General features: G+C 54.1%; 1 protein-coding gene across 1 annotated transcript in view; it reads right to left on the bottom strand.

The window, feature by feature from the left end:
• Positions 1-18,255: 18,255 nt before the first annotated feature.
• The window catches only part of ARMC9 (armadillo repeat containing 9), a 106,247-nt gene continuing 96,697 nt past the window's right edge, over positions 18,256-27,805 (bottom strand). The window contains exons 20-21 of the mRNA XM_040972285.1: positions 25,700-25,804; positions 18,256-18,427 (exon numbers count right to left, since the gene is read on the bottom strand). Of these exons, the coding sequence (XP_040828219.1) occupies positions 18,308-18,427; positions 25,700-25,804 (225 nt within the window). The 3' untranslated portion in view covers positions 18,256-18,307. The remainder of the gene's footprint in view (positions 18,428-25,699; positions 25,805-27,805) is intronic.

Raw genomic sequence — 27,805 nt, 5'->3', positions numbered from 1 at the left:
CACCATCTGGGGGCTCCAATCTCCTCCAGCCCTCAAGGACATGATCCCCACTCTGCCCCTATCATGCACACCCCAGGACGTGTCCACCCAGCTTTTCCTGAACCAAGGTCCTGAGGCATGTTTGTGGTTGAATGGCCTTCCAATGCGGTGGTGACGGGACACCTGCAGCAGGCCAGCAGCTATAGGGAAGTGTCCATGGTTGGCTGGGTCCTTTGTGGGAGGCCCTTGCCATACAGAGCTGGATGCAAGGCGCCATGACACTCTCTAACCCAGTCTTGGGGTGCTTCTCTTGGCTGGCAGGGGAATCCTACGAGGCAGGTGCGGCTGTTTCTGATGTCCTGTGAGCAGTAGCCGTCCCTAGGCCTGGCGACCTCCATGGCTGCAGGAGCACAGCGCAGAGGGCCACAGGCCACCCTTGCTGGTCTACCACCTTGGCTCCCATCTGCCTCTTGGGAAAAGCAGACAGAACACAGCATCGTCTTCTTGGATCAGCACTCGGCACCTTTGCACTGGAACGTGGAGGTGCTGGTTTGCTCTGACACACAAACAGTAGCTGAGTGTCTTGGAGTTCAGTGGCTAAAGCAATCCAGTAGCTACAGAGGTGGGAACTCCCACAATGGACTGGGCAAACGGAGACTCTATGATGAACTATGTCAATCAGTGGATTCTTCAACAACCTCATCGTGCTTGGAGTGGCGAGACTGGCAGTGATTCATAACTGGTGAATTATCAAAACCACTTGAGCAAGTATCTCAGAGCATGCCCCACATGCGGGACCTGGGGTGGGTGGGAGACTGGCTGGGGCTTCTCCCTCAATATCCTCCTTTACCTCAGATACATGAAGGAAAAAATATGGAAATAATATTCTTAACCACTTTCCTCATATGTACCTTTTTACCCTAATTAACTATGTAAAGATTGTCAAAAATATAATAATAATAATAAAAAGGGAACTCCCACAATGGGTCATCTAGGAGTGGCTGATGTCTCCAGCCAAGGACATGGTCACCCAGACTACACAGGGCACTTCCATGAGGAAGCAGGTGGCAGGAGGAGATAGGTGGGTCAACAGGCAGTCAGGTAAGGTCCCTGCGAGTCTGGGAAACACCTGGCACTGGCGCTGTGGTGGTGTGAGTAAAGCTGCCATCAGCAGTGTCAGCATCTGGTACCACAACAGGGGACGGAGAACAGAATACATCGATCATCTATCCCAGCCATGTGTTGGCAGTGAAAAACTGGACAAACGGAGACTCTAAGGTGGACTATGTCAGCCAATGGATTCTGGAGAGATTTCATTGCGCTTTGAATGGCAACATTGGGAGCAATTCAGAACTGTTGAACTATGAAAACTTGAGCGGGACCCTTGGAGCATGCCCCACATCAGGGGCCTGTGTTTGCTAGGAGACTGGGTGGGGCTTCTCCCCTTTTCTCTCCCCTTACCCCAGATACAGAAAAACAACAACAACAACAAACCATGGAGGAACTGGCATGATAGCATAGCGGTTAAAGCTCTCGCCTTGAATGTGCCGGGATCCATATGGGCACTGGTTCTAACCCTGGTGGCCCTGCTTTCCATCCAGCTTCCTGCTTGTAGCCTGGGAAAGCAGTTAAGGACGGCCCAAAACTTTGGTACCCTGTACCCGTGGGGAGACCTGGAAGAGGCTCCTGGCTCCTGGCTTTGGATCAGCTCAGCTCCAGCCATTGCGGTTGCTTGGGGAGTAAACCAGCAGACAGAAGGTCTTCCTCTCTGTCTCTTCTCCTCTCTGTATATCTGCCTTTTCAATAGAAATAAATAAAAATCTTAAAAAATAATAATAATGTGGAAACAATGGTTTTATCCATTTTCCTATAAACCTTGACCCTTTGTGCTCTAATCAACAATGTAAAGATTATCAAAATAAAATAGTTACTGTACTGCCTCCAGCCTCCTGCAGGTGCAACCTGGATGACAGCAGGCTCAAGTGCCGGGGCCCTGTCACCCCATGGCAGACCCCCATGGACTTCGGTGCTCATACCTTTTGTTTTTTCAAAGATTTTATTGAACAGTCAGATGTACAGAGAGGATCTTCCATCTGTTGATTGATTGATTGATTGTTGTTGATTGATCCCCAAGTGGCTGCAACGACTGGAGCTGTGCCAATCTGAAGCTAGGAGCCTGGAACCTACATGGGTGCAGGGTCCCAAGACTTTGGGCCATCCTCAACCGCTTTCCCAGGACACAGGCAGGGAGCTGGATGGGAAGCAGGGCTGCTGAGATTAGAACTGGTGCCCATATGGTATCGCAGTGCGTTCAAGGCAAGGACTTTAGCCACTAGGCTACAGTGCTGGGCCCTGTACTCATACCTTAGACATGACTGCTCAGCCCTAGCTGTCACAGACACTGGCAGAGTGAATCAGCAGATCTAAGATCTTTGTCTCCCACTATTTGCTTTTCTCTGCCTCTTGGGTATATGAATGATTATTTTTAATTGAAAAACAGAGATAGAGAAAAATGCCACATAAACATAGCTCACCTGCTAGGCTCCAATTCGGGAAGTCACTTTGTTGTTTGATTCAGAATTATCTAGAAGTCAAAGCCTGTGGCTGTGAGTTTCAGGACACCTGCAGAGAAGGTTCTTTATAAGGTCTTACCAAGGTCACATTGCACAGATCTCAGAGATATTTTTAAAGTGCAGTACTGGGGCCACACTGTGCGGCAGCACCTTAAGCCTCTGCCTGCTGCGGCAGCATCCTGTATCAGCACCAATTCAAGTCCAGGCTCTTCCACTTCCCATCCAGCTCCCTGCTAATGTGCCTGGAAGAGCAACAGAGGATGGCCCAAGTTGTTGTGCCCCTGCACCCACGTGGGCGACTGGGAAAAGCTCCTGGCATCCACCTTGCCAAGTCCCAGCCATTGCTACCATCTGGGAAGTTTACCAGTAGATGAAACATCTCTCTCTCTCCTGTCTGTGTTCTGCAATTCAGATAAATAAATCTTTAAAAGTTCACCATGGTGGGCCCGGTGCGATAGCGTAGTGGTTAAAGTCCTCGCCTTGCATGCATCGGGATCCCATATGGGTGCCAGTTCTAATCCCGGCAGCCCTGCTTCCCATCCAGTTCCCTGCTTGTGGCCTGGGAAAGCAGTTGAGGACAGCCCAAAGCCTTGGGATCCTGCACCCATGTGGGAGACCTGGAAGAGCTCCTGGCTCCTGGCTTCAGATCAGCGTAGCTCTGACCATCGTGGCTGCTTGGGGAGTGAACCAGCAGATGGAAGATCGTCCTCTCTGTTCTCCTTCTCTCTGTATATCCGCCTTTCCAATAAGAGTAAATAAATCTTTAAAAAAAAAAGTGCACCATGGGGTCTGGCGCGGTGGTCTAGCGGTTAAAGTCCTTGCCTTGAACGTGCTGGGATCCTATATGGGTGCTGGATCTAATCCCCCAGCCCCACTGGGAAAGCAGTCAAGGATGGCCCAAAGCTTTGGGACTCTGCACCCGTGTGAGAGACAGAAGATCTTCCTCTCTGTTTCTCCTTCTTTCTCTATATCTGACTTTGCAATAAAAACAAAAAAATCTGTAAAAAAGTGCACCATGAACACTGTGCAAGATTGTGGAGCTGGTAATACCAGAGCAGACATCCTTAATGCCACTTTCCATGAACATACGGCAGTCCTCCTGGTTTGGGGGTGGTCCGGGGAGGGGCCTCTCCCACCGCTGGGCTGGGGGACTGCGGTCAGCAGTGTGTGCCTGTTCTTGTCCACCCGCACAGTGAGAGAAAACTCAGCAGTTTTCCGGAGTGCAGCCAGGGGAGCCTCTCCTTGTGGCAGCAGGTGGGAGATACCCAGGCTGCCTACCTGATTCTTTGACCACATGCAAAGATTGGTTTGTTCTCCGACTGGCTAGCATTGAAGATTGAAGTCGTGTCCCATCAGTGGGGCAGAAGCACACACTTTTGATTGGTCTATAAAGGGATGGGTGAACAACCAACCAGGGAGGCAGCTATTGAAATTATGTCCAATTGGGCAAGGAGCAAGTTATACTGCTGATGGCTGGGAGCGGAGTGGGGGCGATGGGGTTTATCTTCCACAGACCCCTGAGTCTTCATCTGTCTTTCATGATGAAGCCAGGTGCCGCGGAAGTACGCAGGAGATGTCTTCCTTTTATTTATTTGAAAGGCAGAGTTATAAAGAGGGGGGTTAATCTATCTGCTGAGTCACTGATTTCCTCTGCAGGAAGTACACTGAGCCCCCTTAGCCCTGAGAGCTGTGGGCTGTCACCCCTTCTCCTTCCCGTTTCCCACGTCTCAGGCTGCACTGAAGCCTTGGAGCTTCCCACCAGCTTTCTTTGAACAGGAGCTGAGAGGAGACAGGCGGTGAGGCGTGAGCACCTGTGTGCAGCTGCAGCCTCCTAGGGCATAGGGTTGCCTCTTACCTGTTGGTCTGCTCCAGATAGGGCTGGGCACTTTAGTTCCAGGGCCTGCTGGCCAGGCCTGTGACTTTGATATGCATGACAATCTTGTTTGATGGGAGAAATGAAAAGAAATTTCCTCAAGCCAAGATCTTGGCAACACGCTGAGGCACATTCTTGGTGTTTTCCTTTGGGAACTGGTTCCCCCTGGCCACATGGGGAAAAGCAAAGGCCCTGCTGGCCTTGCACTGGATGGGTTGCGTAGTCCCTGGCTCCCATGGGTACCTGGCCATGGGTATTCCATGGGGGCTGCCTAAGGAGGAGGGGCCTTGCTGAAGGGCTGTGTGTGCAGGTCCATGGTGTGGGGCTCTGAGGAGATCTCTGTTGGGATGTGGTTCCCAGCACGAGGCCAGCCTGAGTGGTGGGAGAGAAGACCTGTGGGGGCAGCTGGGGAGGTTGATGCGGGGTCGGGGGCAGGTTTGGAGAAGCGAGGCCGCTAGAGGGATGGCCCAGAGGATGCCAGCTTGGCTTCTGGGAGCAGGACAGTGAAAGCCAGTGTGGACCACCCGTGCCTACCGCTGCTTCTTGATGCCATGCGGGCGCCCTGGGTCTGTGGCTGGGCAAGGGTACAGAGCTGGGAGGCAATAACCTCCCTAAAGGCCCTGGCAAGTCTAGAAGAGGGCAGAAGGAAGATCTCTCAGCATTGAAGGCAACCCAGCCAGGGCTTCTCCAAAGGGAGACCCAGCAAAGCAAGAGGGTTTGCAAAGGGAGCCCAGGAGGTGCTGCTGGAGGCAGAGTGAGGGTCCCAGTCAGGCCGTGCAGAGAGGAGCAGGTGCAGGAAGTGCTGATGGGTGGGCAGCTGGAGGGGCCCTGCGACTGTGTGTGACCACTGAGGCTGTGTGCCCTGGTCTGCTGCTTTCAGCTGTCGTGCAAAATGACATAATATCAATACTGCCAGCAACAGCAGTAGCCAGTGCCACTGAGACATTTTCTTGCTCTCTCTTAAAGATTTATTTATTTTTATTGGAAAGGCAAATTTACAGAGAGAAAGAAAGACAGAGAGAAAGATCTTCCATCCGCTGGTTCACTCCCCAAATGGCTGCAAAGGCCAGAGCTGAGCCGATTAAAGGCAAGAGCCAGGAGTTTCTTCTGGGTCTCCCCTATGGATGCAGTGTCCCATGATTTTGGGCCATTTTTTATTGCTTTCCTGGGCCAGCTGCAAGTGGAGCAACCAGGACATGACTCACTGCTGATATGGGATCCGGGCACTTACAAGTGGAGGTTCAACCAGTTGAGCCATCGTTCTGGCACCAGCTGAGGCACGTTCAACTGAGACAACCTCAAAGGCCTTGGCTCCATAGGCAGTTCAGCAGTGTAAATCCTTCCAAAAGCCGTCGCCCCAGAACAGAGGGAATCCTGGCAGCTGGGTCGCTAAAGGCAGGGCGCTGTGGAAGCATGGTGTCCGGAAGGCACAGCAGGAGTCCAGGCCCAAAGCACTGGATGGCAATTGTAACTCAGAGGCGTGTGGTCAGGTCCGGAAGCGCTGTTAGAACTGGCCTAGACCCTCAGTAGAAATCGCAGCAGAAAATCTCCGTGTTGATCCCACAGCCAACGCATACACACGTGCATTCCCAGCTCTCAGATGACAAAAGCGCCACAGGCGGTGGTCGGTGGTTGAGGTGGGCGAAACCTCTGGAAGTGTTTGTAACCTAAGTGGCTGTCCCCCAGGTCCTGGCTGCTGGTGGCCCTGTGCTGAACCCTGGCTGGGCGGCATCCGACCCCAGCAGCCGGCAGATTCTACGGACACACAGATGTTTCTCATCCTGGGCTCTGACTCGATTCCTGTTGTTTTTCCTCCTGGAATGGAAATGAGAGTCTTATCCGGCCTTCTCCTAACCTTTTTCATTTCCTTTTGAAAATTAAAAAAGAAATCCTTTGCACATTTCAGATCCAAAGAATATATCTATTTTTTTGGGGGGGGCATCCAAAAATTCCTTCTGCCCTGTGCCCTCCTTCAGATGCCGCTGAGCTCGGCTGGATGCTTCCCTCCCAGTGTATTTGGAGCGGAGTTTGCTGTGGTCCTGGCTGCGCACCTGCTGACTCCTGGCTGCTAGGGATGTGAGGGGCCCAACCTCGGCCATGGCTTTGCGTGTGTCCCCATGAGGGGATCATCTGCCAGAAGCTTGGTCCCAATGGGGTCACTGGACAGGCCTTGGGCACTGCTACTTTGTCACCAGGTGGCACAGTCTTTGGCATTGATTCATGCGGTGCTCACAGAACCTGGTTAGTCTAGGGGTGTGTGGAATAGTTATGACAGTGTGATCTGCACCCCCAGCATGAGGCGTCCAATCTTGTTGGGTGATCCATCCTTGCACCCACTTATACCACCAGGCCAGCTGCTGGGCTGGGGGCTTTCAGTCTTCTGGCCTGAGCCAGCTGTCCCTCTTCTGCGACATGGTCTCCAGCCTCAGGGGATGTGTAATGGTGACCGAGAGTGGGTCTTCCTCTGAGTCCTCAGTGGCTAGCCTTCTGAGTGGAGGACCTGGAGGACAAGCCAGCACAGGGCCAGGTGTGTAGCTCACGCTATGACCCTCTTTGGCCTGGGGCTGGGGCTGCAGCTGGCTGGAACTACTGTCATTCCTGCCCTCGGGTTCTGGGACTGCACTGCACGCGCAGCATTTGTCCTGAAGAGGAGGCATGGCCCTTCCTGTGAGCGGCCCCACAGGGCCTGCAGACAGCCCCTTCTGCCTGGGGGCACAACACAGCAGCCAACCAGAGGTAGCCAGCCAGGGACTGGCAGACGGCCAGCTCCCATATAGCATCACCAGCAGGCAGTGGGAAGCTGGGCCTGGACTCCTCTGGCTCTGTGGGTGGTAGGTACTGGTGGAAACTGGGAGCTGACCCTGCCAGCCTGGGGGAGCGATAGCCAGCAAGAGTTCTGTGCGTCAATAGCCCCCTGGGTGTGTCTGGTGCTGGTGGGTAACCAGGACCCGCAGCATGCCAACCGGACAGTTGCAGGCACACTTCTTCTGGCTTCTCTTCGAGAATGGGGCACGTGAGTGGAGAGATGGATCCTATGCGATGTGTCATGGTGCCAACACCAGATCTTGGGCAAGAACAAAGATACTAACTAATGGTGCTCACAGAAGATTCCTTGGTGTTGGCAATGCTGGCTGCCAAGTTGCCAGATCCATTGATCCAGCAGACATGCATGGGGAGTCTCGCTGTGCCAGACCAGGGTTAGCCGGGAGAGGGCCATGTTGGGCAGGGTGGGAGAGGTGCAGGTGCCAGGGGTCACTGGGCAATGGGCTTCAAGCAAGGAGCACAAAGCCCTCCAACAAGGGACAGTAGCCACTTATGCGGTGCCAACCAGGAACCTGCCTCGCAGCAGGCTCTTATTTTACAATCGTTATTTGTGTGGCAGACACAAACACACATGCATGTAATTGTTATCCTCTGCTCACTCGCCAGATGTCCACACAGCTGGGGCTGGGCCAGGCCAAAGCCAGGGGTCTGGAATTCCATCCAATTCTGCCATGTGGAACTAGAACACTTGGGCCATCACCTCTTCCTTCTAGGATCACAGGAGCAGGGAGCTGGAGTCGGAGTCAGTACTTCAGCCTGGGACGTGGGTGTACCAGTCGGGGTCTAGTTCCTGAGCACAACCCCTGCACCCTCAGAAGGCAAGTCACTGGCACAGCTGGGATTCTGGGGCCTGAGGGTGCGGGCTTGCAGGAGGCCTGCAGAATGGCGCTGGTTGGGGTGTGCAGAACCTGGGGGTTCGAGCCCAGCTAGGCGGAGTGAGCCAGGGGGTTTTGCACGTGCTTGATTCAGGTGGGGAGGAGAGCCCAGCCCTAGGTTAGCATGCTGGCGTGGTGCGCTGGTGGGCCAGGCTTGGGGACCCATTTAAGAACTTGAGTTCCTAGTGGGCAAGCAGAGCTCCAGGCCAGGTGCTGCCCCGCTGGGAGACTTGGCTGGGAACCCATGCATTTCCAGGTGCAGCAACTATGGGGATATGTGGGCTGAGGACCACTGAAGGAGTATGTTGAGTTGAGCAATGACTTCTAGGGGACTTCCTCATGGACAAGGCCACTGAATTGTAGGTAAGCCAGGAGCTGAGACCAAGCAGTTTAGAGGAGGGAAGTTGGAGGACCTTTCTGGGTCAGACCCACTTATGTGTAAAACCTGAGCTGGATTAGTTAGCAATGATTACCACCACCTATCACCCACTGGTGCATACTAGAGTAGGGCTGGGGGCCCACTTGGCATGGCTAGATCACAAGTACCTGCAGTGAGTGTTGGAACAGGGTATCGATAGATAATGTTAGACTGAGCCATGACACTAACCAGCACATGAGAATACCAGGTCTGAGGACAGACTGTGGGGAATATGTTGGCTTACCCCTGCGGAACTGTAATATCCACTCATTTGCTCAAGAGGCGAGGGTAGTGAAGGGCTGAGCTAAGCACGACCATGCAACCCTCTAACACTCATGGCTACTGGAGCTGGGGGACAGGGCAGACTGGTCCAGGCTGCAGTATTCATAGGCACACCAAGAACAGGGAGTAGGGTGGGCTGGGCCACAATATCGACCAGCATACACAGGCTGAGACAGAGGGGGCAGACTATTCTGGGCAAGGTCCTAGCACATACTGGCACACGTGACATCTGTGTCTGGGAGTGGGCCTGGTAGGGGAACTTGGGAAACTCCCCTGGTAGGCTGTAACTCCTACTGGTGAGCACGTGATTCAGGCCTGGTGTTGTCAGGCTGGGCAAGGCAGCTTCACTTGTCAGTAAGTGTGTGTGTTGGTTCTGGGAGGGGTGGACCAGGTAGGGCCAGACCAAACCTTAGCAGACCACCGTGTGCAGGAGCCAGGATGGAGGGCGGGCTATTCCTGGCTAGACTATCACACCTACTGGATTGCATGAAAGCCAGGGAAGGGGGCAGTTTGTACAAGGCTAGGCACCTGCACTCACCAACAAAAGTTAGGACTGGGGGCAGACAGCACGAGGTCAGGCTGCAGCATCTGATGGCAAAGGATGGGCTAAAGGGGTGGGGTTCAGGTAAGTCTAAGGCTGTGGTTGTGGCTGGTGGTATCAGTGCCGGCCCAAGCTACCTGTTGGGGACTCGCTCTCAATCCACTGCTACTAGGCAGGGGGAGGGTCCTGGGCTTATTCCTCAGTCCTTGGTGACCATGCTGGGGACAAAGCTCCAATGGCTCTGGGCATGCTCCCCTTCCACTGTTGCTAGGCAGGGGGAGAGTCCTGGGCTTGTGGGTGGCCAGAGCACCAACCAGCACCAGGCTTCACCAGCTGGCCACCCGGTGGCGAGCTCCGGGGTCCTAGGGGTATAGAATTACTGCCCAGAGACATCCATGGATAAGGTCCTGGTGTAGGTGAGGAAAGAATCCTGAGGGACCCCCAAAAACAGGCCCACTGTATTTGTAGGTAAGCGAGGGGACTGAGACCCGGTGGTATGGAGGGGAGAGACCTGAAGATCTTTATTGTTGTGGGCTAAGGAGTTGATTAACACTCGTTAAGCTGAGCACTACAGGAAATGGGCCTGAGGCTAAAAGCACCTGGTCTAATCAGACTCATGGGCATCCTATTGTCCTGTTAAAGGACATGGGGGAAGGAGTATATAAGGAATAATAAAGGGAGGCTTCAGAGAGAGGCTTCCACCATCACTGGTCTCCTGTCTGCTTCATCCCCAGACCCTCGTGGTGTCCACGTTACTGGCTCTGCTGGCCGGAGCACTTTATGGGTCAGACTGATGCACCAGCACACATGGAAGTCCCAGGTAGGGCTTGTTAGCATGGAACATGGCTGGCCACCACAGGCCAGGACACACACAAGCTGTGGCTGGGGGCCTGTCTGACAGGGCTAGATCCCAGTACCTGACAATGAGTGTCAGATCAGGGGATGGGTCACCTTAGACTGGGCCATGATACCAACCAACACATAAGAGAATCAAGTTCGGGGTTAGAATCTGGGAGATATGTGGGCCCAACCCTATGAAACCACAAGTCCCACTGGTCACCTTGAGAGTTGGGATGGTGATAGGCTAAGCTAGGCATGACCATGGAACTCATAAATGTTCACCATTACAAGCGGGGCAAGTCCAGTTTGTAGCACCCGCATGAGCACTCTAAAACAGGGTGGGGGTGGGCCAGGCAGCACTAGCTCATACAAAGGCTGGGACGGATGGGGCAGGCCATGTTGGGTGGGGGCCAAACACCCGCTGGCATGCATGAAATCTGGATCTAGGAGTGGCCCAAGCAGGGGAACCTAGGAAACTCCCCTAGTGGGTCATAGCTCCTGCTGATGAGCACGTGGTCCAGGCCCAGGTGTTGGCAAGTGTGTGAATTGGTTTTGGAAGGGGGTAGACCAGGCAGGGCCAAGAAAACCATAGCCCACTGGCAAGTGCAGAAACCAGGAGGGAGTGCAGGTCATGCTGGGCTAGGTTGCCACACCTACTGGTTTACATGAGCCAGGGATGAGAGCAGACTGAAGAAGGCCAGGTTACAGTACCTGCCAGTATCTGTCAGTGAGAGTTGGGACTAGGGACTGGCTGCGTGAGGCCAGGCTGCAACTTCTGAAGGCAAAGGCCAAGATAGGGAAGGGGCTATGCCAAGCTGGGTCAGAGCAACCACTGGCATGCATAAGATTCGTGGCTAGGATCAGGCCTGCTTGGGGAGCTAAGGGGAACCCCAAGTTGGGTTGGGAGTCCCACTGGTGAGCACGGGGGCCAGAATAGGGGCTGTGATCTGGTCTGGACATGGATGCAGTCTCCCTTGGCATGCCTGTGGACTTGGTTTTGGGCTGTGCAAGACTGTGCTAGACTCCAGTACCCGATGGAGCTCGTGAGAATGGGGGTAGGATGGGTGTAGGATGGGCTGGGTTAGGTCTCTCTCTCTGCTAGCTATGCGTGAGCTGTATCTGGGTATGGATCAGGCTTGGCTGGGCTGTAGCATCCAACAGTAAGAACCAGAATGGGTGAGGGCATGTCATGAGGTCAGGAAAGGCCACTGTTCCTGCCAAGACAGGAGGTAGACTAGGCAGGTCTGGCCCATGGACCCACCAGTGTGTACGAGATCTGGCGTTGGGAGGGGTTCTGATGGAGGAGCTTGTCAACTCCTCTGTCGGGTCACAGTCCCTGCAGGTGAGTGTGAGAACCAAGAAAGGGAGCAGCCCAGCCCAGGTCAGGTTATGGTACCCATGGGCTTATCTTTGGCTCAGGTCTGGGGCAAGCCAGGCTGTGCCAGTTCATATCACCTGCTGGCAAATATGAGAGCCAGAATGGTGTGTGGGTCATGCTGGGTTGGGCAATACCAGCCAGTTCTCTTTAGGACCAGGAATGGCGACTGCCTGGGCTGGTTAGGCTCTAGACCCCACCAGCGTGAGCTGGAACTAGGGTGGACTGGGCTGGGCCACAGCACCCAACCAGCACATGTGAGACCTGAGGGAGAGCAGGAGAAACCAGTAGGGGGCTACAGGGAGCTGTCCTGGTGGTTCACCATTCCCACTGATGAGGGTGAGAGCTGGGACTGGGGTCAGTCCAGGCCCCGCAGGACTACAATACCTGTTGGCCTACATGTAAGCTGGATCAGGCTGAATGGACTGTACCTACTGGTACATGCATAAGCCAGAGGGGGTGAGAGTTAGTTGGGCTTTGCCACAACATCAGCTAACAGATGTTGGCACAGAGGGAAAAACCCTGTTGAGCTAAACTGCAGTACCACCTAGAGAGTGCAAGATCCAGGAGTGGGAATGAGCCCAGTAGGGAAACAGTGGGCACCTCCTCTTGGATTGCCACTCTGACTGGTGAGCATGAGAACCAGGATTGGGTTTGGCTGGGCTAAACTTAGTGGCACCCATTAGCCTATGTGTGTACTGGATAGTGGGGCTGGCTGGGTTGTTCTAGGCTTCAATGCCCATTGATATGGATAAGAGCTGAATGGGATGTGGGACAGACATATCTAGTGGGCTGTACATACTGACAAGCATGGGGACGGGACAGGAGGTAGGCCTGGTGGGGGTTATTGCAGGTCGCTCAGACTAGGCTTCATCTCCTACTGGTTTGCATGGGGTCTGAGTGTGCAGTGGGCAGGATTGGGCTGGAATGCAACACCCATTAGTTTGCACAGAAGACAGGGCTGGAGACAACAGACCCAGCAATTGCAACAGTGTGAGTGTAGGCCGATTTGGGCGATGGACTGTGCCTGACCCTGTACTGGCATGCACACAAGAATGGGGTCTGGGATCACCTTGGACGAAGTTTCTTTGGGAATCCCCCAACTGAACTGCTAGGCTCAGAGCTCCAATCATGAAAAGAATTGCAGGTTCCATGGTCTGACCGTGGAGTGCATGTGTCAGAGCTGGACTTCCTCAGTGGCTTAGACGGAGCAGTGGGCAGCATATCCAGGTGCACATGGAGGATATGGCAGTACACTGGAGCCTGCAGAGGATACTTGGTATCATAGCAGAGGATGGAGAACAGAACAAACTGATCAACTACCCCAGCAAAGAGTTGGCAGTGAATACCTGGGCAAACGGAGACTCTAAGGTGAGCTATGTCAGCCAGTGGAGTCTGAAGTGACTTCATTGTGATTGAAGTGGCAAGATTGGCAGCAATACAGAACTGTTGAACTATGCAAACCACTTGAGCAGGACCCTCAGAGCACGCCCCACATCGGGGAGCCTGGGATAGTTGGGAGGCTGGGTGTGGCTTCTCCCCTCATCTCTGCCCTGCCTCGAGATACAGGAAGGAAAGAAGGGAATGTGGAAACAATGGTCTCATCCCCCTTCCTCTAACCCTTGACCCCCTGCACCCTAATCTAATATGTAAAAATTATCAGAAATAAAATTTATGCAATTAAAAAATAAATGAATGGGCTATGCTGGGCTGGTAAGAGGTAGCCAATGTCATATACAAGATTTCTGGCTGGAGTGGCCTGGTTGGGGAGCTAAGGAGACTCCTCAGCTGGGTTGTGGTTCTCTCTGATGAGCATGGGAGCCAGAATGGGGGAAGCGAACCAGTCTGAATATTACTGCAGTGTCCCTTGGCATGGGTGTGTACTGGGTCTGGGCTGTGCAAGACTGGGCTAGCACCCACTGGTGCTCACAAGAACCAGGGTGGATGTAGGACAGGCTGGGCTAGGTCTCTGCACCTGCTGAACCACACAAGAGCTGGGTCTGGGGGTGGACCAGGCCTGGCTGGGCTGCAGCACCCAATAGTAAGAGCTGGAATGGGTGTGGGTCAGTTGGACAAGGTCACTGTTCCTGGCAGGACAGGATGTGGGCCAAGGGACCCACTGCTATGTGTGACATCTGAGTGGGAAGTGACCTGATAGAGGAGCTTTGGGAACTTTTCTGTCAGGATGTAGTCCTTGTAGGTGAGCACAAGAATCAGGGCTAGGAGCAGCCCAGTCCAGGCCAGGTTACATTATCTGCCACCTTATATGTGAGTCAGGTCTGGAGCAGGCCAGGCTGTGCCAGTTCATAGCATCCACTGGCAGATGTGAGAACTAGGTTGGGGTGCAGGACAAGCAGGGTTGGGCAGCAATACCAGCCAGTTCACATTAGGGCTGTGTGAGGCCGTAGACCCACCAGTATGAGCTGGAACTGGGGGCAGGCCAGGCCAGGCTATTACACCCACTGGCAAATGCTGAGGTGAGGCAGATCATGCCAGACCGGGCTGCGGTATCCACCAGCACATGTAATACTTGGGGGGTGAGCCCAGTAGGGGGGCAGCAGGGGATCCCCTGCTGGGCCACAACATCCCTTGGCTTGTATGTGAGCTGGGTTAGGGAGAGAGCCAGGCTGGGCTAAGCGGCTATATCCAATGGTACATACATGAGCCAGAGTAAGTGCAGGCTGGTCAGGCTTGGCTGCAGCATCAGCTGGCAAGTGAAGCGACTGGGGGCAAGTCCTGCCTAGCTAGACTGCAGAAACACCTGCAAAACGCAAGAGCCAGGGCTGGGAGTACGCCTAGTAGGTATGTTGTGGGCACCCCTATGATGAACTACAGTTCCCACTGGTGAGCATGAGAACCAGGGTTGGGAGTGGACCTGGCTGGTCAGGCAGGAGCACCCACCAGCATTAAGTGTGGGCTGGATAATGGGTCAGCTGGGCTTAGCTAGGTTGCAGCACCCACTGGTGTGTACAAAAGCCGAATGGGATGTGGGACAGGCTGGATTAGTGTGCTGCATATATCGGCATGCCCAGGAACTAGGATTACTGGGGGTTGCTCTGACTGGGTTGCAGTTTCCACTGGTGTGCCTGAGGGCTGAGTGTGAGGTGGGCAGGGTTGGGCTGGGCTGCAGCACCCACTGGTACGCATAATAATGGGGCTGGAGACAGAACTGACCCAACAACTGCAACCACCAGTATGAGTGTAGGCTGATATGGGTGATGGACTGAGCTGGACCCCACACTGGCTGGCACACACAGGAGTCAGGTCGGGGGTCACTCCTGGTGAGATTTCTTTGGGGACTTCCGAACTGAGCTGCTGGATTCAGAACTTCAACCACAGTGAAAAATCACAGGCTCTGTGGTCTGACCATGGAGTGCATGTGTCAGAACTGGGCCTCATTGGTTGCTGAAGCCTGTGCAGCAGATGGCATGCCCAGATGTACATGGGGGACATGACAGAACAGTGAGGCCTACGGAGGACATCTAGTACTATAGCAGAGGATGGAGGGCAGAACAAATTGGACAGTTCTCCCAGCCAAGCTTTGACAGAGTGCAGACTAAGGTGGACTGTATCAGCCAATGGACCTTGGAGCAATGAAATCAATAGCATCTCAGAATATCAAAACTATTTAGCAGGGCCTGGTGTGATAGCCTGGTGGCTGAATCCTCGCCTTGTACCTGCCAGGATATCACAAGGGCTGCTGGTTCATGTCCTGGCTGCTCCACTTCCCATTCAGGTCTCTGCTTATGGCCTGGGAAGTCAGGATGTTCCAATGCCTTGAAAACAAAGATAAAATAACATAATAAAATAAGAGCACTTGAGCAGAACCCTTTGAACATGCTCCACACCAGGGACCCTGAGATGACACCAAGTGGCCATACCCTATCCCCAGGCACTGATGCAGCTGGGCTTCCGTGAGTGGCCCTCTCCCCCTCTCTCCCCACTTTTCCCAGATACAGGAAGAAAAAAGGAGTTTGCAAACAGTTGTCTCATCCACTTTCCCTACTTCCTCAACTCTGTCCACCCTAATTAGTGATCCACATGGGTATACATCCTTCTGAACTATGTAAACACCATAAAAAATAAAATAAATTCATTACCAAAAATAAGGCAATTTATGAAAGTCATATCAATGCCATGACACGGACAAGGAGCGGCCCATGGACCACCCTGAGGGGGTGATGCCAGGTCCCGGTGCTCGCAGTGTCCAGGGAGTCGGAGCTCTCGGCGGTGGAGACCCTGAAAGAGGTCCCAAGCCAGACACGCCCACCCCCTGCGACAGGGTTGAGGGGGAGAGATTGAGGGGGAGGCGGTGTCCTGGAGAGCCCCGAGAGTCCCTGGAGGTGAAGGCAGGACCTCAGTTGTGATGCCCAAGGGAGATGCAGAGGTGAAGAGACGCCATCCATGCAGAAGGTGGGGGCACAGGCATTGGCAGGGGGAGGGGGTGGGACAGAGTCGCCCTTGGGGCTGTCCACACTGGGTCCGAGGCAGGGGGCTCAGAATGCAGCCATGGGGCTGCTGCAGAACCACAGTTGGCAAGGCTGGACTGGACCTGGGTGCCACGAGTGCAGGGGGAACCAGAGGACAAGTAGGGGCAGATTCCCATCCCCCACCCCCACGAGCTTCCAGAGCTGAGCACTTCAGGAGGGATGGGAAGGGGGCTGCTGCTGGCAACTGTCAGAGGAACAGGATGAGGCCAAGTCTCCTCGGGGGTCACAAGTTGCAAGAACATCTGTGACCCTGGCAGCGGGACCTTCTGGAAAACACTGTCAGCCCAGGTAGGGTAGTGAGTAGACAGGAAGAAGGGGTAGGGAGGGGCAGGAGGGGTGGCGGAAGCCACAGGTGCCAGCTGGGATGGAAAGGCCGAAGGGGAGGTGGAGGAGTGTGGTGGGCAGTGATGGTGGTGGAACGGACCTAGGGTCCATGCAGGGCTGGGTGGGGGCTGAGCCCGGCTTCTGATGACGATAGCAGCGTTGGCCAATGAGGCCAGCTTGTGGAAGGTTCAGAGTGACCTGCCCCTCCCCCATGGCCAGACACAGCCATGGGGGCATCTGGAATCTTTGCAACCATACATAAAAGCCAAACACACACTTACAAACCAGATCACTGCAAATGGCCAGCCCAGCTTCACTCTTGCCCTTCCAGAATTTGCATTTCCCCTTGGAATTGCTGTACGTGGTGAGGCTCTTTTCTTGTCACTAAATGTCCTTCAAAAATCTTCCTGATGCCATTTCGTGTGGGTCTGTTAGGATCTGGGTGATCAGCATCTTACTGCAGCTTAGTTTCAGTTCTGTAACTAACATTGCCACATGCAGCGTGTACTTGAGTCTGTGGGCATCTGATGAATTCGGAGTCAAATCCCTGAGTGGATTCACTGACCCCAAATGCTGTGCTCTACTGCCTGTACCAATATCTCACATACCTGCAGTACACAGGGTCTGCATCCCCCAAAGAGCCCTGAGCTTCTAGATTCATCTACAGCCTACAACACGGTGCGAGCGGTATGCATTGGTTAGGACAGGAGTTAGGGAACAGAGTATGCAAACTTTCTGGAGGCCAATTCAGGGGCTGGGCGTAGAACCAAAAGCTGAGGTTCAGCCTTCTGGGCTGGTCGGCCTGGCTGTCCTCCTTCTCAGTGCCATTCCATCTCGGGAACTTTTACTGCCCTGTGGTTAGCACAGTGTCCAGTGCAGAGGTGGTTTAAGTCCCAAGGAGGGGGCTGGTGAAGGCAGGTGCTTTGTCATGGAGGGAAGGGCCAGTGGCTCAGGGCAGTAAGTTTACCCCAGTCGTGGACCTCACATGGATGACCCAGCTTTGGGGAGAGCTGGCAGGAGAGGCGAGGGCTCTTTACTGTAACATGGGGTCTGCTCCTCTGTAGATCAAACATTGGTCATGGGTTTCAGAGAAAAGGGCTTGGGAAATGGTGCCGTCGAGCATCTGCCATGCTGGCAACCCATATGGGTGCTGGATGGAGTCCTGGCTGCTCTGCTTCTTATCCAGCTTCCTGCTAATGTGCATGGGAAGCAATGAAGGAAAACCCAGGTGCTTAGGCTCCCGCACCTACATGGGATACCTGGAAGTGGCTTTGAACTGGTCCAGTTCCAGCTGTTGCAGCCATTTAGGAAGTAAATCAGCAGATGGAAGCTATCTCTCGCCCTCTCTCACCTCTCTCCTGTACTTCTGCTTCTTCCAGGTCTCCCCATGAGTGCAGGGTCCCAAACACTTGGGCCATTTTCTACTATTTTCCCAGGTGCATTAGCAGGGAGCTGGATCAGAAGCAGAGAAGTGGAGACTTGAACTGGTGCCCATGTGAGATGCAGGCAGCAGCTTAACCTGCTATGTTACAATGCTGGCCCCTGTACGGCTGCTTTAAGAGTCACTTGAAGGCATCCAATATGGACTCTGAGGTCGTGAGGTGCCAGTTGTAAACAAGGGCCGGATGCTCCAGCGACAGCCCTTTCTGGGCAGGCTCCCTGCCCCTTCCAGACCTTTCCTTGCCATCACACGGGCCAGTAGCTGCCTCCTGACAGGCCCTGGGACCCCAACACTTTTCCCTGAGGGCAGAAGGTGGAAGAAGAGACCCTCTTACCCTCCAGAACCACCCCTCCACCCGCGCCACGGAGACACAGTATAGAGCCATTCGCTTTCAACAGCAGCGCTTTATTGTACAGTTTTCAATTGGTATATCCTACCACGCAGTTCATGGACTCGAGGCCTGAGGCGTGGACTCACGTGGGGCAGCCGCTCCTGTGGCCGCTGGGGGTGACGGGCCTGCGCAGGGGCTCGGCGCCACCCCACTGTCCGCCGGCTGGCCCCTTCCGCCGCACCTTGCCGGTGTGGGTCATGATCTGGTGGAGGGAGGGAGAGAGAAGAGGGGCTGAGGGACAGACTTGCGGGATCTGGCAGCCAGACAGAGGAATGTACTCCACTGGTCAACCAATCTATGGTGATAAGAGAATCTGCAAACACAGGAGGGCAGCTCCAGGCATCGATCATCCAGGCAGACGGGAATCTGGGGTGGGGGTGGGGGTGGAATGCTTGTGGGTTTACAAGTTGTACCACTCAGCAGTATGAACTAAAAAAAAAAACAAAATCAAGTCATGAGAAAAGGAAGAAAGAGTTGACTACAGTGACCTGTTACATCCCTGGAAAGACCTGGGCTTTTGAAGTTAAGAAGAGAAAGAGCCTATTTTCATCAAAAAACAAAAACAAACAAACAAAAAACCCCCAAAACCAAAAAAAAAAAAAACCCAAAAACCCAAATCCTGGATCATTTCCTTGTCTGGTGTATCGAACACCAGCCATATGACGGGCAGCCACCACCCAGGGAGGAAAAAGCAGCTGCAGCCCATGCAACAGAGGGAGGGAGAGATGTTCATGAGATATGGAACATTTCCACATCAGTTAAGCAGAAAACAAACAGGTAGCTGGGTGAAGAATGCAAACACTCGGGCTGTAAACCAGGACTTCTGATTAACAGAAGGAATACGTAACGCAGCCTTCGCTTCACTGGCGATCAGGAACCAGGGGCTGGTTCTTCAGCCACTCTGAGTGACCAAGAACTGCCCCGTCTACTGCTGGGTGAGACTGCTTACTTTTGAAAGCAAATTAAAAATACATCTCTAAAAAATTAATTTGGGAGGCAGAAATACAAAAAGAAAGGGACAGAGAGCGAGCGAGCGAGTGCCCATCCACCAGTTCGCTCCTCGAAGGTCCATGAACGGCTGGGACTGGTCCAGGGCAGTACTGGGAGCCAGGTGGGCTCTCCGGGTCTCCCGTGTGCGTGGCAGGAGCCGCTGTCACCTGCTGCTTTCCTGGGTCTGTGCTGGCTGGAGGCTGGAGCTGGGTAGTAAACCCAGGCCCTTTGGTGAAGATAACTCTTTTGGAAGGCAATGTGGGCATTTCAAGAGTCATAAAGATGTTCATGGAGTTGGTGCTGTGGCATGTAGGCAGAGCCTCTGCCTGCAGCATTGGCATCCCATATGGGCGCTGGTTCATATCCTGGCTGCTCCACTTCCCATCCAGCTTCCTGCTTATGGCCTGGGAAAGCAATAGAAGATGGTCCAAGGCTTTGGGACCCTGCACCCATGTAGGAGATGTGGAGGAAGCTCTGGGCTCCTGGCTTCAGATCGGTTTAGCTCTGGCCATTGTGGTCATTTGGGGAGTAAACAAGTGGATGGAAGATCTTTCTCTCTCTCTCTGTCTCTCCTACTCTTTCTGTAACTCTGAGTGAAATAAAAATAAAAATTTGGGCCCGGCGTGGTGGCGCAAGTGGTTAAGTCCTCGCCTTGCATGCCCGGGATCCCATATGGGTGCCGGTTCTAATCCCGGCAGCCCCGCTTCCCTTCCAGCTCCCTGCCTGTGGCCCAGGAAAGCAGTCGAGGACGACCCAAAGCTTTGGGACCCTGCACCCGCGTGGGAGACCCGGAAGAGTCTCCTGGCTTCGGATCGGCATAGCATCGGCCGTTGTGCTCACTTGGGGAGTGAATCATCGGACGGAAGATCTTCCTCTCTGTCTCTCCTGTCTGTATATCCGCCTTTCCAATAAAAAATAATAAAAATAAATCTTTAAAAAAAATAAAAATAAAAATTTAAAAAATGTTGACACCCTTGCAAGCAAATCTCAAAGAAGGCAAAATCCAGAAAAGGTTCAACACTCAATATTGTTGCTAACAAAATCATTACAGAGTCAAAGTGGAGCAAAACTCGTCTAGGAACAGACGAACCATGAAGTAAAACGCAGCATACACATTTCAGCAACACGTGGCCACTTACAAATAGGTTATGAAGAGAACTTCCCTGAAAACCTTAACCGTAAATCAGGCGATGACATTATGAACAATGCTTTGAATGATGCTAAATCTTCATTGGGAACCAGAAAGGAAATGAATGCTAAAATGCTTTTGGTGGTTTAACTTGCAGAACTAAGAATAATCCAGCTATTTCCCAAGCTTTCTATAGCATTATTTAATTAAGTTAATCAATCAAGGGGAAAAAAATAACCCCGCTTCCGGAAGGAGTCACAGGGTGGGGCTCCTGGGGCTGGAGCCTGCGGGCTGCCGACAGCCCCGTCTACTGAGTGACCTGCCAAGAGGGACCTTAACCCTAGACAGCTGGCTCCCAGCATCCAGTTCCCTGTGTCACGCTGCCCAGGCCCAGTGCCTGGCGTCTCAGCTTCCTGCCTGCCCTGCTCACTACAGGTGCTGCAAGTCCTCTGTCCATGGCTCCGCAGGGCCACTCCCGCCTCCCCATCCTCCCTGCCCTCCCACTGGACAGGACCCCATGCCTTCTGCAGCACTGAGCTTGGCGCACGGACAAAGGGACCCAGCTGTGCCCTCCCATGCCTTCCTGAGGAACAGTGAACACATCACTTCCATCAAAACCCCTGAGACCCTGGAAAACTGCCAGTTCTGCTTGCCCATGTGCCCCCCATCCCCGAAACCTGGGACCTGGAGACGGGGCCTTTCCCCTCCCCAGTAGATGTGGATGGGGTGGACGGGCCCAGGAGGCTGAGCCCGTCATCTAAAGGCAGACACCGGTGGCTGCCTGCCTCAAGTTGTGAGCAATGCTTCCGGGGGTGTGGACAGACAGGATACCTGGCGGCCACTGCTGCTCATCCAGGGAACGCAGCTTCCAGCTGGGCTCGAAGGAAGGGTCTGCCACCAGGGCACACGGCATGTTTAACTACACACACACACAAACACGCAGATACTGCAGCACATAACTCTGTATACAACTTGTCAATTTAAGCTAAAAAAAAAAAAGGAAGAAACTCTATCTCCCGTTTGAGTTCTGAGAATATGTGAATCACCAAGAAACTGTGACACGCTACGAGGTGGCACGGGTTTGTCTAACAGGGGTACAGTTGACTCATCTGTCCCTCTCTGGACACAGCGGCCATTAGCTGGAGGAGGCAGCAGCCATGGGAGGCTCTGTCCTCCAGCCCCTCTACCCTCTGAGCAGAACTGATTTTGTTGGCACAGCAGTGAGGTGGCTGAAATGCAGTCATCTTCCCAAACCCTGTGGCAGGGTGGGGCTGGGTGACTTGGCTCTGACCCGCCAGGTCATGAGGGAAAGCCAAGGACAGCACTGTAGGGGGTCAGGTCTGCCTACCCACACATTAGGACTTCTTCCTGCTTTCATCACAGATTTGTGCCAGGAGCTGCATCCATCATCATCATCATGTAATCATCTTCTTCAGTTTGAAAGGCAGACAGACATTCTCCATCTACTGGCTTATTTCTCAAATGCCAGCGGTGGCTACGCCTGAGCCAGATCCAAGCCAGGAGCCTGGAGCTCAGTCGGGTTCTCCCACGTGGGTGGCACGGACGCAGGTGTTTGGGCCATCATGTGCTGGCTCCCAGGGTGTGCTTTAACAGAAATGGGAAACACGCCTTGGGACTCGACTGAAGGCACCCCCAAAGGGAATACAGGCACCCCAGCTGGTGCTTCGTCATGGTCACCGTGCCGGATGCTGGCTCCTGCACCTGCCATCTTACAGCTGAGAGTCAAAGCATGGGAGGCACTTGCAGCCTTGCCCAAGGGCTGAGACTGAAGCTGCGGGCCGGGGAGGGCGGCAGCCCATGTATCTGCATGGCCGTATGTTCTGCTGAAGGCTGCAGAGCCTGGTGCTTTTACCTGCAGTCACTTCCTGCTGCTGTGTTCTCCTGGAACTTCCCTTGTGACCCCTTGTCTCGGGTCACTCAGTGCTGCTGTAATGGGGTGCAGTGGCTGATGGCTAGTACCTGCCTGACAGGTTGACACCAGACAGCACAGAAACGGAGTTTCAGCGCTGGCCCTACCCATCTCCTCTTGCACCATTCCAGTTAATTGAAGGCGGGAAACCAGCTTTGGCGGCTAGAGACTCCATGCGGTGCACCTGGTCCCTCCTGCCTCCTACTGGTTAATCAACTACAGAAAAACTTTGGGCTCTTGTAACTCCCTTCCTGCCTCCTGTAGAGGGAAATTTTGTACTGTGTGGCTCTCAGTCTGATTGGAGGATGAGAGCTTAAAAACCCTTGCTTTGGTGGCTTGGTGCAGCGGCTCCCGGAGTGTAGTGGAAGCTGCTGTCACCAAACGTGGCAATAAGGACTCCTAACATCCTACATTTGGGCCCAGTGTGATCTTTCTCGCACTCCACAACACTGCAAGGATACGAGGCAGTGAAGGCACTCCCAGGCTTAGTGGCAAAGTTTTTTTTTTTTAAAGACTTATTTATTTTTATTGGAAAGGTAGATACAGAGAGGAGAGGAGACAGAGAGGATCTTCCATCTGCTGGTTCACTCCCCAAACAGCCTCAACGGCCAGAGCTGAGCCAATCCGAAGCCAGGAGCCTCTTCCAGGTCTCCCACATGGGTGCAGGATCCCAAGGCTTTGGGCCGTCCTCGACTGCTTTCCCAGGACACAGACAGGGAGCTGGATAGGAAGCGGGGCCACTGGGCTAGAACCAGCGCCCATATGGGATCCCGGCACGTTTAAGGCGAGGACCCTAACCACTACGCCATCGCACTGGGCCCAATGGCAAAGTTTAACATGAGTCACTGGTCACACGGCACATAGCCAGAGGATCTGCTGGCTGTGCGGGAGAGAGGATTTCTATCCAGGTCTCCCACATGGGTGGTAAGGATCTTTGCACTGGAAGCATCACCCAGGCCTCCCTGGATGCATTAGCAGGAAGCTGGATTAGAGTGGAGGCACTGGCACCTGAGTTGGCCCTCTAACTTGGGATATACAGCAACTTGCTGCTGGTGACTTGGCAGGCCAGGCCTGTAGCTGTCGTTACAGGTAACTGCAACCCAGACACGATGCTGGGATCCCCTGGTTGTGCCTTGAGGATCTGGCCCTTCAGCACTGGAAAGGAGCTGTGCAACTCAGGGCATCACCTTGGAAGAGCTACGAAACCCAGCTACAAGCCTGGCACACATGGGTGAACAGAGGGAGGTCACCTGGCAGAAGGAAGGTCAACATCCATGGGCTCAGAGTGTGTCACGGGCATAGGTGACACATGGGGCATGACCAGTGCTGCTGCCTTCCACTCTGTCCGCAGCTTCCCCAGCTTTCTGTGGTGTTCAGACTTGTGCTAGCTTTGGTTCAGCTCAGCTCCAGTTGTTGTGGCCACTTGGGGAGTGAACCAGCAGATGGAAGGTCTTTCTCTCTAATTTCCTTCTCTCTTTAAATCTACTTTTTCCAATAAAAATTAATCTTAAAAAAAAAAAGCAGCCATGAGACATGGAGCAGTGGGCAGGGGTCACGGGGCAGACGGGACTGGAGAGCGAGTGTCCCTCTGGGATTCAGACTAGGGGAGGCAAGGTGCATAGTTCAATGGAGAGAGCAGAGCTGGCAGGCCAGGAGGGCGGCTCGGGGAGGGCCAGGAGCTGAGCACACAGCCTGTGCTCACACGGCGGGGCTTGTAAGGGGACGGGGGCAGGGGGTAGGGTCCAGTTTATCTCAGCCATGTCTCCTGCCCCTTCTCCGTCTTCTCTGCGATGGAGGGTTGGAGTTCAGTATCATTCCTCCCAAGGTTTTTGTCCTCGGTGCTAGCAGATGGGGCGCCTCCCAGGCTCCTTGCTGAGGCGTTTCCCCCAGGCTTTCTTCCTGGGAGAGCTGTGCAGGTTTTATAGTCCGATCTTATCAGAGTACCCAGTTTGGGGCTGAGCAGAGGTGAACTTTCCTTGGGGAGCAAGGAGGGCTGGGGCCACCATGAAGTGATCGGGCCTGGGGCCACCTTTGTGGTGTGAAGTCCTGGGCAGCTGCGGGCCTTCCCCTTCGGCAGGGGCTTTCCTGAGGCCCTTGGCACACACAGCTGGATTTCTCACTTCCTAACAGGAGGGGCCAGGGAAGTCTTCCCTTCTGAAGTCAGCTGTGCGGTGGGCATGTACAGCCCCAGGACACTTTGGACTTGACCTCTGCTCTCTAGGACCCCCAGGCAGCACAGGGTCTGCTATTGCAGACGGCACCCCATCGGTGGCTTTGTTCTATTGTAGCCATGGGGACAAACATGTTCACATCCGTGCTCCGTGGGAACTGACATCAAGCACGTGTGCACGTTAAGGAGTCAGAACTATGGATCACGGTGAAACGGCAGGACGCCATCAAGTCAAGGCCACCGACAGACCTCAGGCTTGGTTCGTTGTACCTCAACCACTGGCACTGCCCAGCTCTTGGAGGTGGAGCAGCCCTCACTCCAGCCTCGAGAACAGAACTGCTTGAACACTGTCAACTTCTGGGCCACAATCAAAATGCAGGTGTGGTTAAAAGAAAATCTTGTCCCAAAAGACCTTCAGCCAAGTTAGTGTGCAAGGTGCATATGAAACATATACAAGTGTTTAGACTTGTGTTTAGACTTGGCTTCCGCATACCTCATCAAATCCCAAACTTCTTCCCTGAGTTCTGACTGCAGGTGCTGAGACTGCCCTGGCCTCCCTTCTGGCTCCATCTGAGGGCATCTCAGAGTCCCCACCCTTGACCTAGTCTGTGCCCAGCTTCAGTGTGCCAGGAGCCCCCCTGAACGACCATGGCCGGTGTCCCTGTGTGCTCAGTGGCACATGGGGCTGCAGTGTGCCCCAGCACTCCTCCAGGGTCATGCCCCCTCCCCTCCAGAACCTTACACAGCAGTGCCGCCATTCATACACCAGCAGTCCCTGGCAGCTCGCAGCTGGGGGCCTCGACCCATCCTGTGCAATGCCCCTCTCTGTTCCTGCTAGCCTTGGGGTTTGACAGCATCTTCCCAGGAACCCTGCTTCCTGCCCCAGCTCCTGCCATCCTCTGCTCCCACCCACTTCGGTGGCCACCCCCGTCTGCTCCAGTGGCTTTAGCCACTACCATCTGGCTTCCTCGCCGGCAACCATCTTCCTGCTGGCAGATGAAGGGGCTGAAAGGATGAGATGCCCTATGCCCTCGGGGAGATAGGAAGAGGCCCTGGCACCTGCCTTTCTATCAGCAGCTCTTCTTGGACAGGTCGCTGGAACCACTGAGGGTCAAGGGAGCGACCCCAGACCTTGTCTCAATACGGTATGGGGGCTGTCCTCATGCTATGTGCCACATGAGTCCCTTGTTACAGGAGGTCTCCCGTGCCCACCTGCTGGTCCCCATGGCAGCATAACCCAGCCCATGGCACCTACCCCCAAGTACTCTGTGGTCAGCAGCTTCTCGCCTGAGAGTTCTCCAAGCTGGGGCTGGATCAGCTCGTCCTTGTCCAGGTCAGCTTCCATGGTGTCATGGTCCTCCTGTTGCGAAGGACACAGGAATGAAGGGCCTGGCCTACCCACCACCAGCCCTGGGCGGCTCTCCCCAGAGTGGCCACACGTCCTGGGGCCCGGCAGTCTGCCCAGCTCACCCTGGCAGGGCCAGCCGAGTCTCAGGAAGTCGGCTCTCCTGTGCCATCCCCATGAGGTGGCCAGATCCGAGAAGATGCCTGAAGATCCCTCTCGACCATGCTTGTCCAGCTGCTTCCTCTGGGGTCCAGGGACCATGTGGCTGGTCAAGCCTCCTAGTCAGCTGATAACTGTTTCATGCCTTCTCCACCTAGTCCTGGGGAATCCCTCACTGCCTGCGACACGCAGTGGCCCTTCCTGTCCCTGCTTCCCCTTCCCCCAGGTAGATGCCCACTGGATGGGCTGCCACTCATGAAACAAGCCTGAGGTGTTTCTAAGCACTGACGCAAGGTGGGTGGGCCAGGGGCCCCGGGGCCCAAGGAGCGGCAGGTGCTAACTTCCCAGACTCTCCACCCACTCTTACGCCTGGAGCTGAAGGAACTGGGCAAGTCAGTGGTGCATAGGAAGTTGCTCCCCTCCTCGGCTTGTCCCTCAAAGCTGGTGCTCCTGGCCAAAGAACCAGGGAAGGGGGAGCCCAGCACCATGGAAGAATTTTAGAAAAATCATCCACCTCCACAGAAGACACTGTGTCCCCACGCAGGAGCATGTCAGCCAGGGCCCGGGGAGCCTAACGCCCCCAGCTGGAAACCACAGAAGAGGCCAAGCAAGAAGCACTCACACGAAACCCCCATCCTCCCACTCACCTTCCCCCTGTTGGAGAGGTCACAGGAGGCCCACAGCTCACGGCCCGGAATTCCCTCTCCTGCCCTACAGCCACATGGACCTTCCCTGTTACCCTGGCCAGTCTGGTCTCAACGCTGCCCAGCCTGGGGCCGGATGTTTGCCCGCACCTGGCAGCAGTGAGAACGGATGAGATAGCTGAGACAGAAGGTTTGACAAGATAGAATCTCCTAATACCCCCAAATGTCCAGGCCTCAACAGAAATCAGTCATGACAAGAACCAGGGAGAGGTGAGACGGACAGTGAGAGACAGCCAACAGGTGCCAACGCCCACGCGAGAGAGATCGCACAGTGACCCGACGCAGGTGTTACGGCAGTCATCACAAAGCAATGCTTTGACAGCAACTGAAAAAACACAGGGTGTCGAAAGCACAGAGAAAAGAGGCAAACTGATCCCAAAGCAAACACAGAAATAATAAGGAGGAAAGCATAGTGAATGGGAAGGAAAACAACGGGGACGAGTGACTAAACAATACCCGGTTCTCTGTAACCGGAGGACTGAGACGGGCAGGGCCTCGGACAAAACCACAAAGAGAAGCTGCAAGTGACCAACCAGGCTTGGAACCGAGACAGGAGGCACTCCTACAGACCCCGCGGACAGCCCACAACTCGCAGGAAGAACTCCAGTCGCCACGGGCCTCTCCACGGGAAATCAAGCGGACACTCACTCCATCGTTCAAACACTCGCGTGAAGGACATGCCCAGGCCCACGGTTTCCCAGGAGAACTCCATCAAACTTTAACAAAAAGAAAATTAAACAAACGTCCAAAGTTGTTTTTTTTTTTTTTAAGATTTATTTTATTTTTATCGCAAAGTTAGATATACAGAGAGGAGGAAAGACAAAGAAGATCTTCATTCCGATGATTCACTCCCCAGGTAACTGTAATAGCCAGTACTGCTCCAATCTGAAGTCAGGAGCCAGGAACTTCCAGGTCTCCTGCACAGGTGCAGGGTCCCAAGGCTTTGGGCTGTCTTTGACTGCTTTCTGAGGCCACAAGCAGGGAGCTGGATGGGAAGTGGAGCTGCCGGGATTAGAACCGGTGCCCACATGGGATTCCAGTGCGTGCAAGGCGAGGACTTTAGCCACTAGACCACCGCGCCAGGCCCCAAATGTTCAAAGTTTAAAGAGGTTTACTTAATGACATGAGGAGAGTCCTCACCTGCTGGGCTGCT

The sequence above is a fragment of the Ochotona curzoniae genome, unplaced genomic scaffold (genome assembly GCF_017591425.1).
Source record: "Ochotona curzoniae isolate NIBS_2020 unplaced genomic scaffold, NIBS_Ocur_1.0 contig_2294, whole genome shotgun sequence".
In the NCBI taxonomy this organism is placed as follows: Eukaryota; Metazoa; Chordata; class Mammalia; order Lagomorpha; family Ochotonidae; genus Ochotona; species Ochotona curzoniae.
The sequence above is the reverse complement of the archived record's forward strand: the minus strand, read 5'-3'. Positions and strand labels throughout refer to the sequence as shown.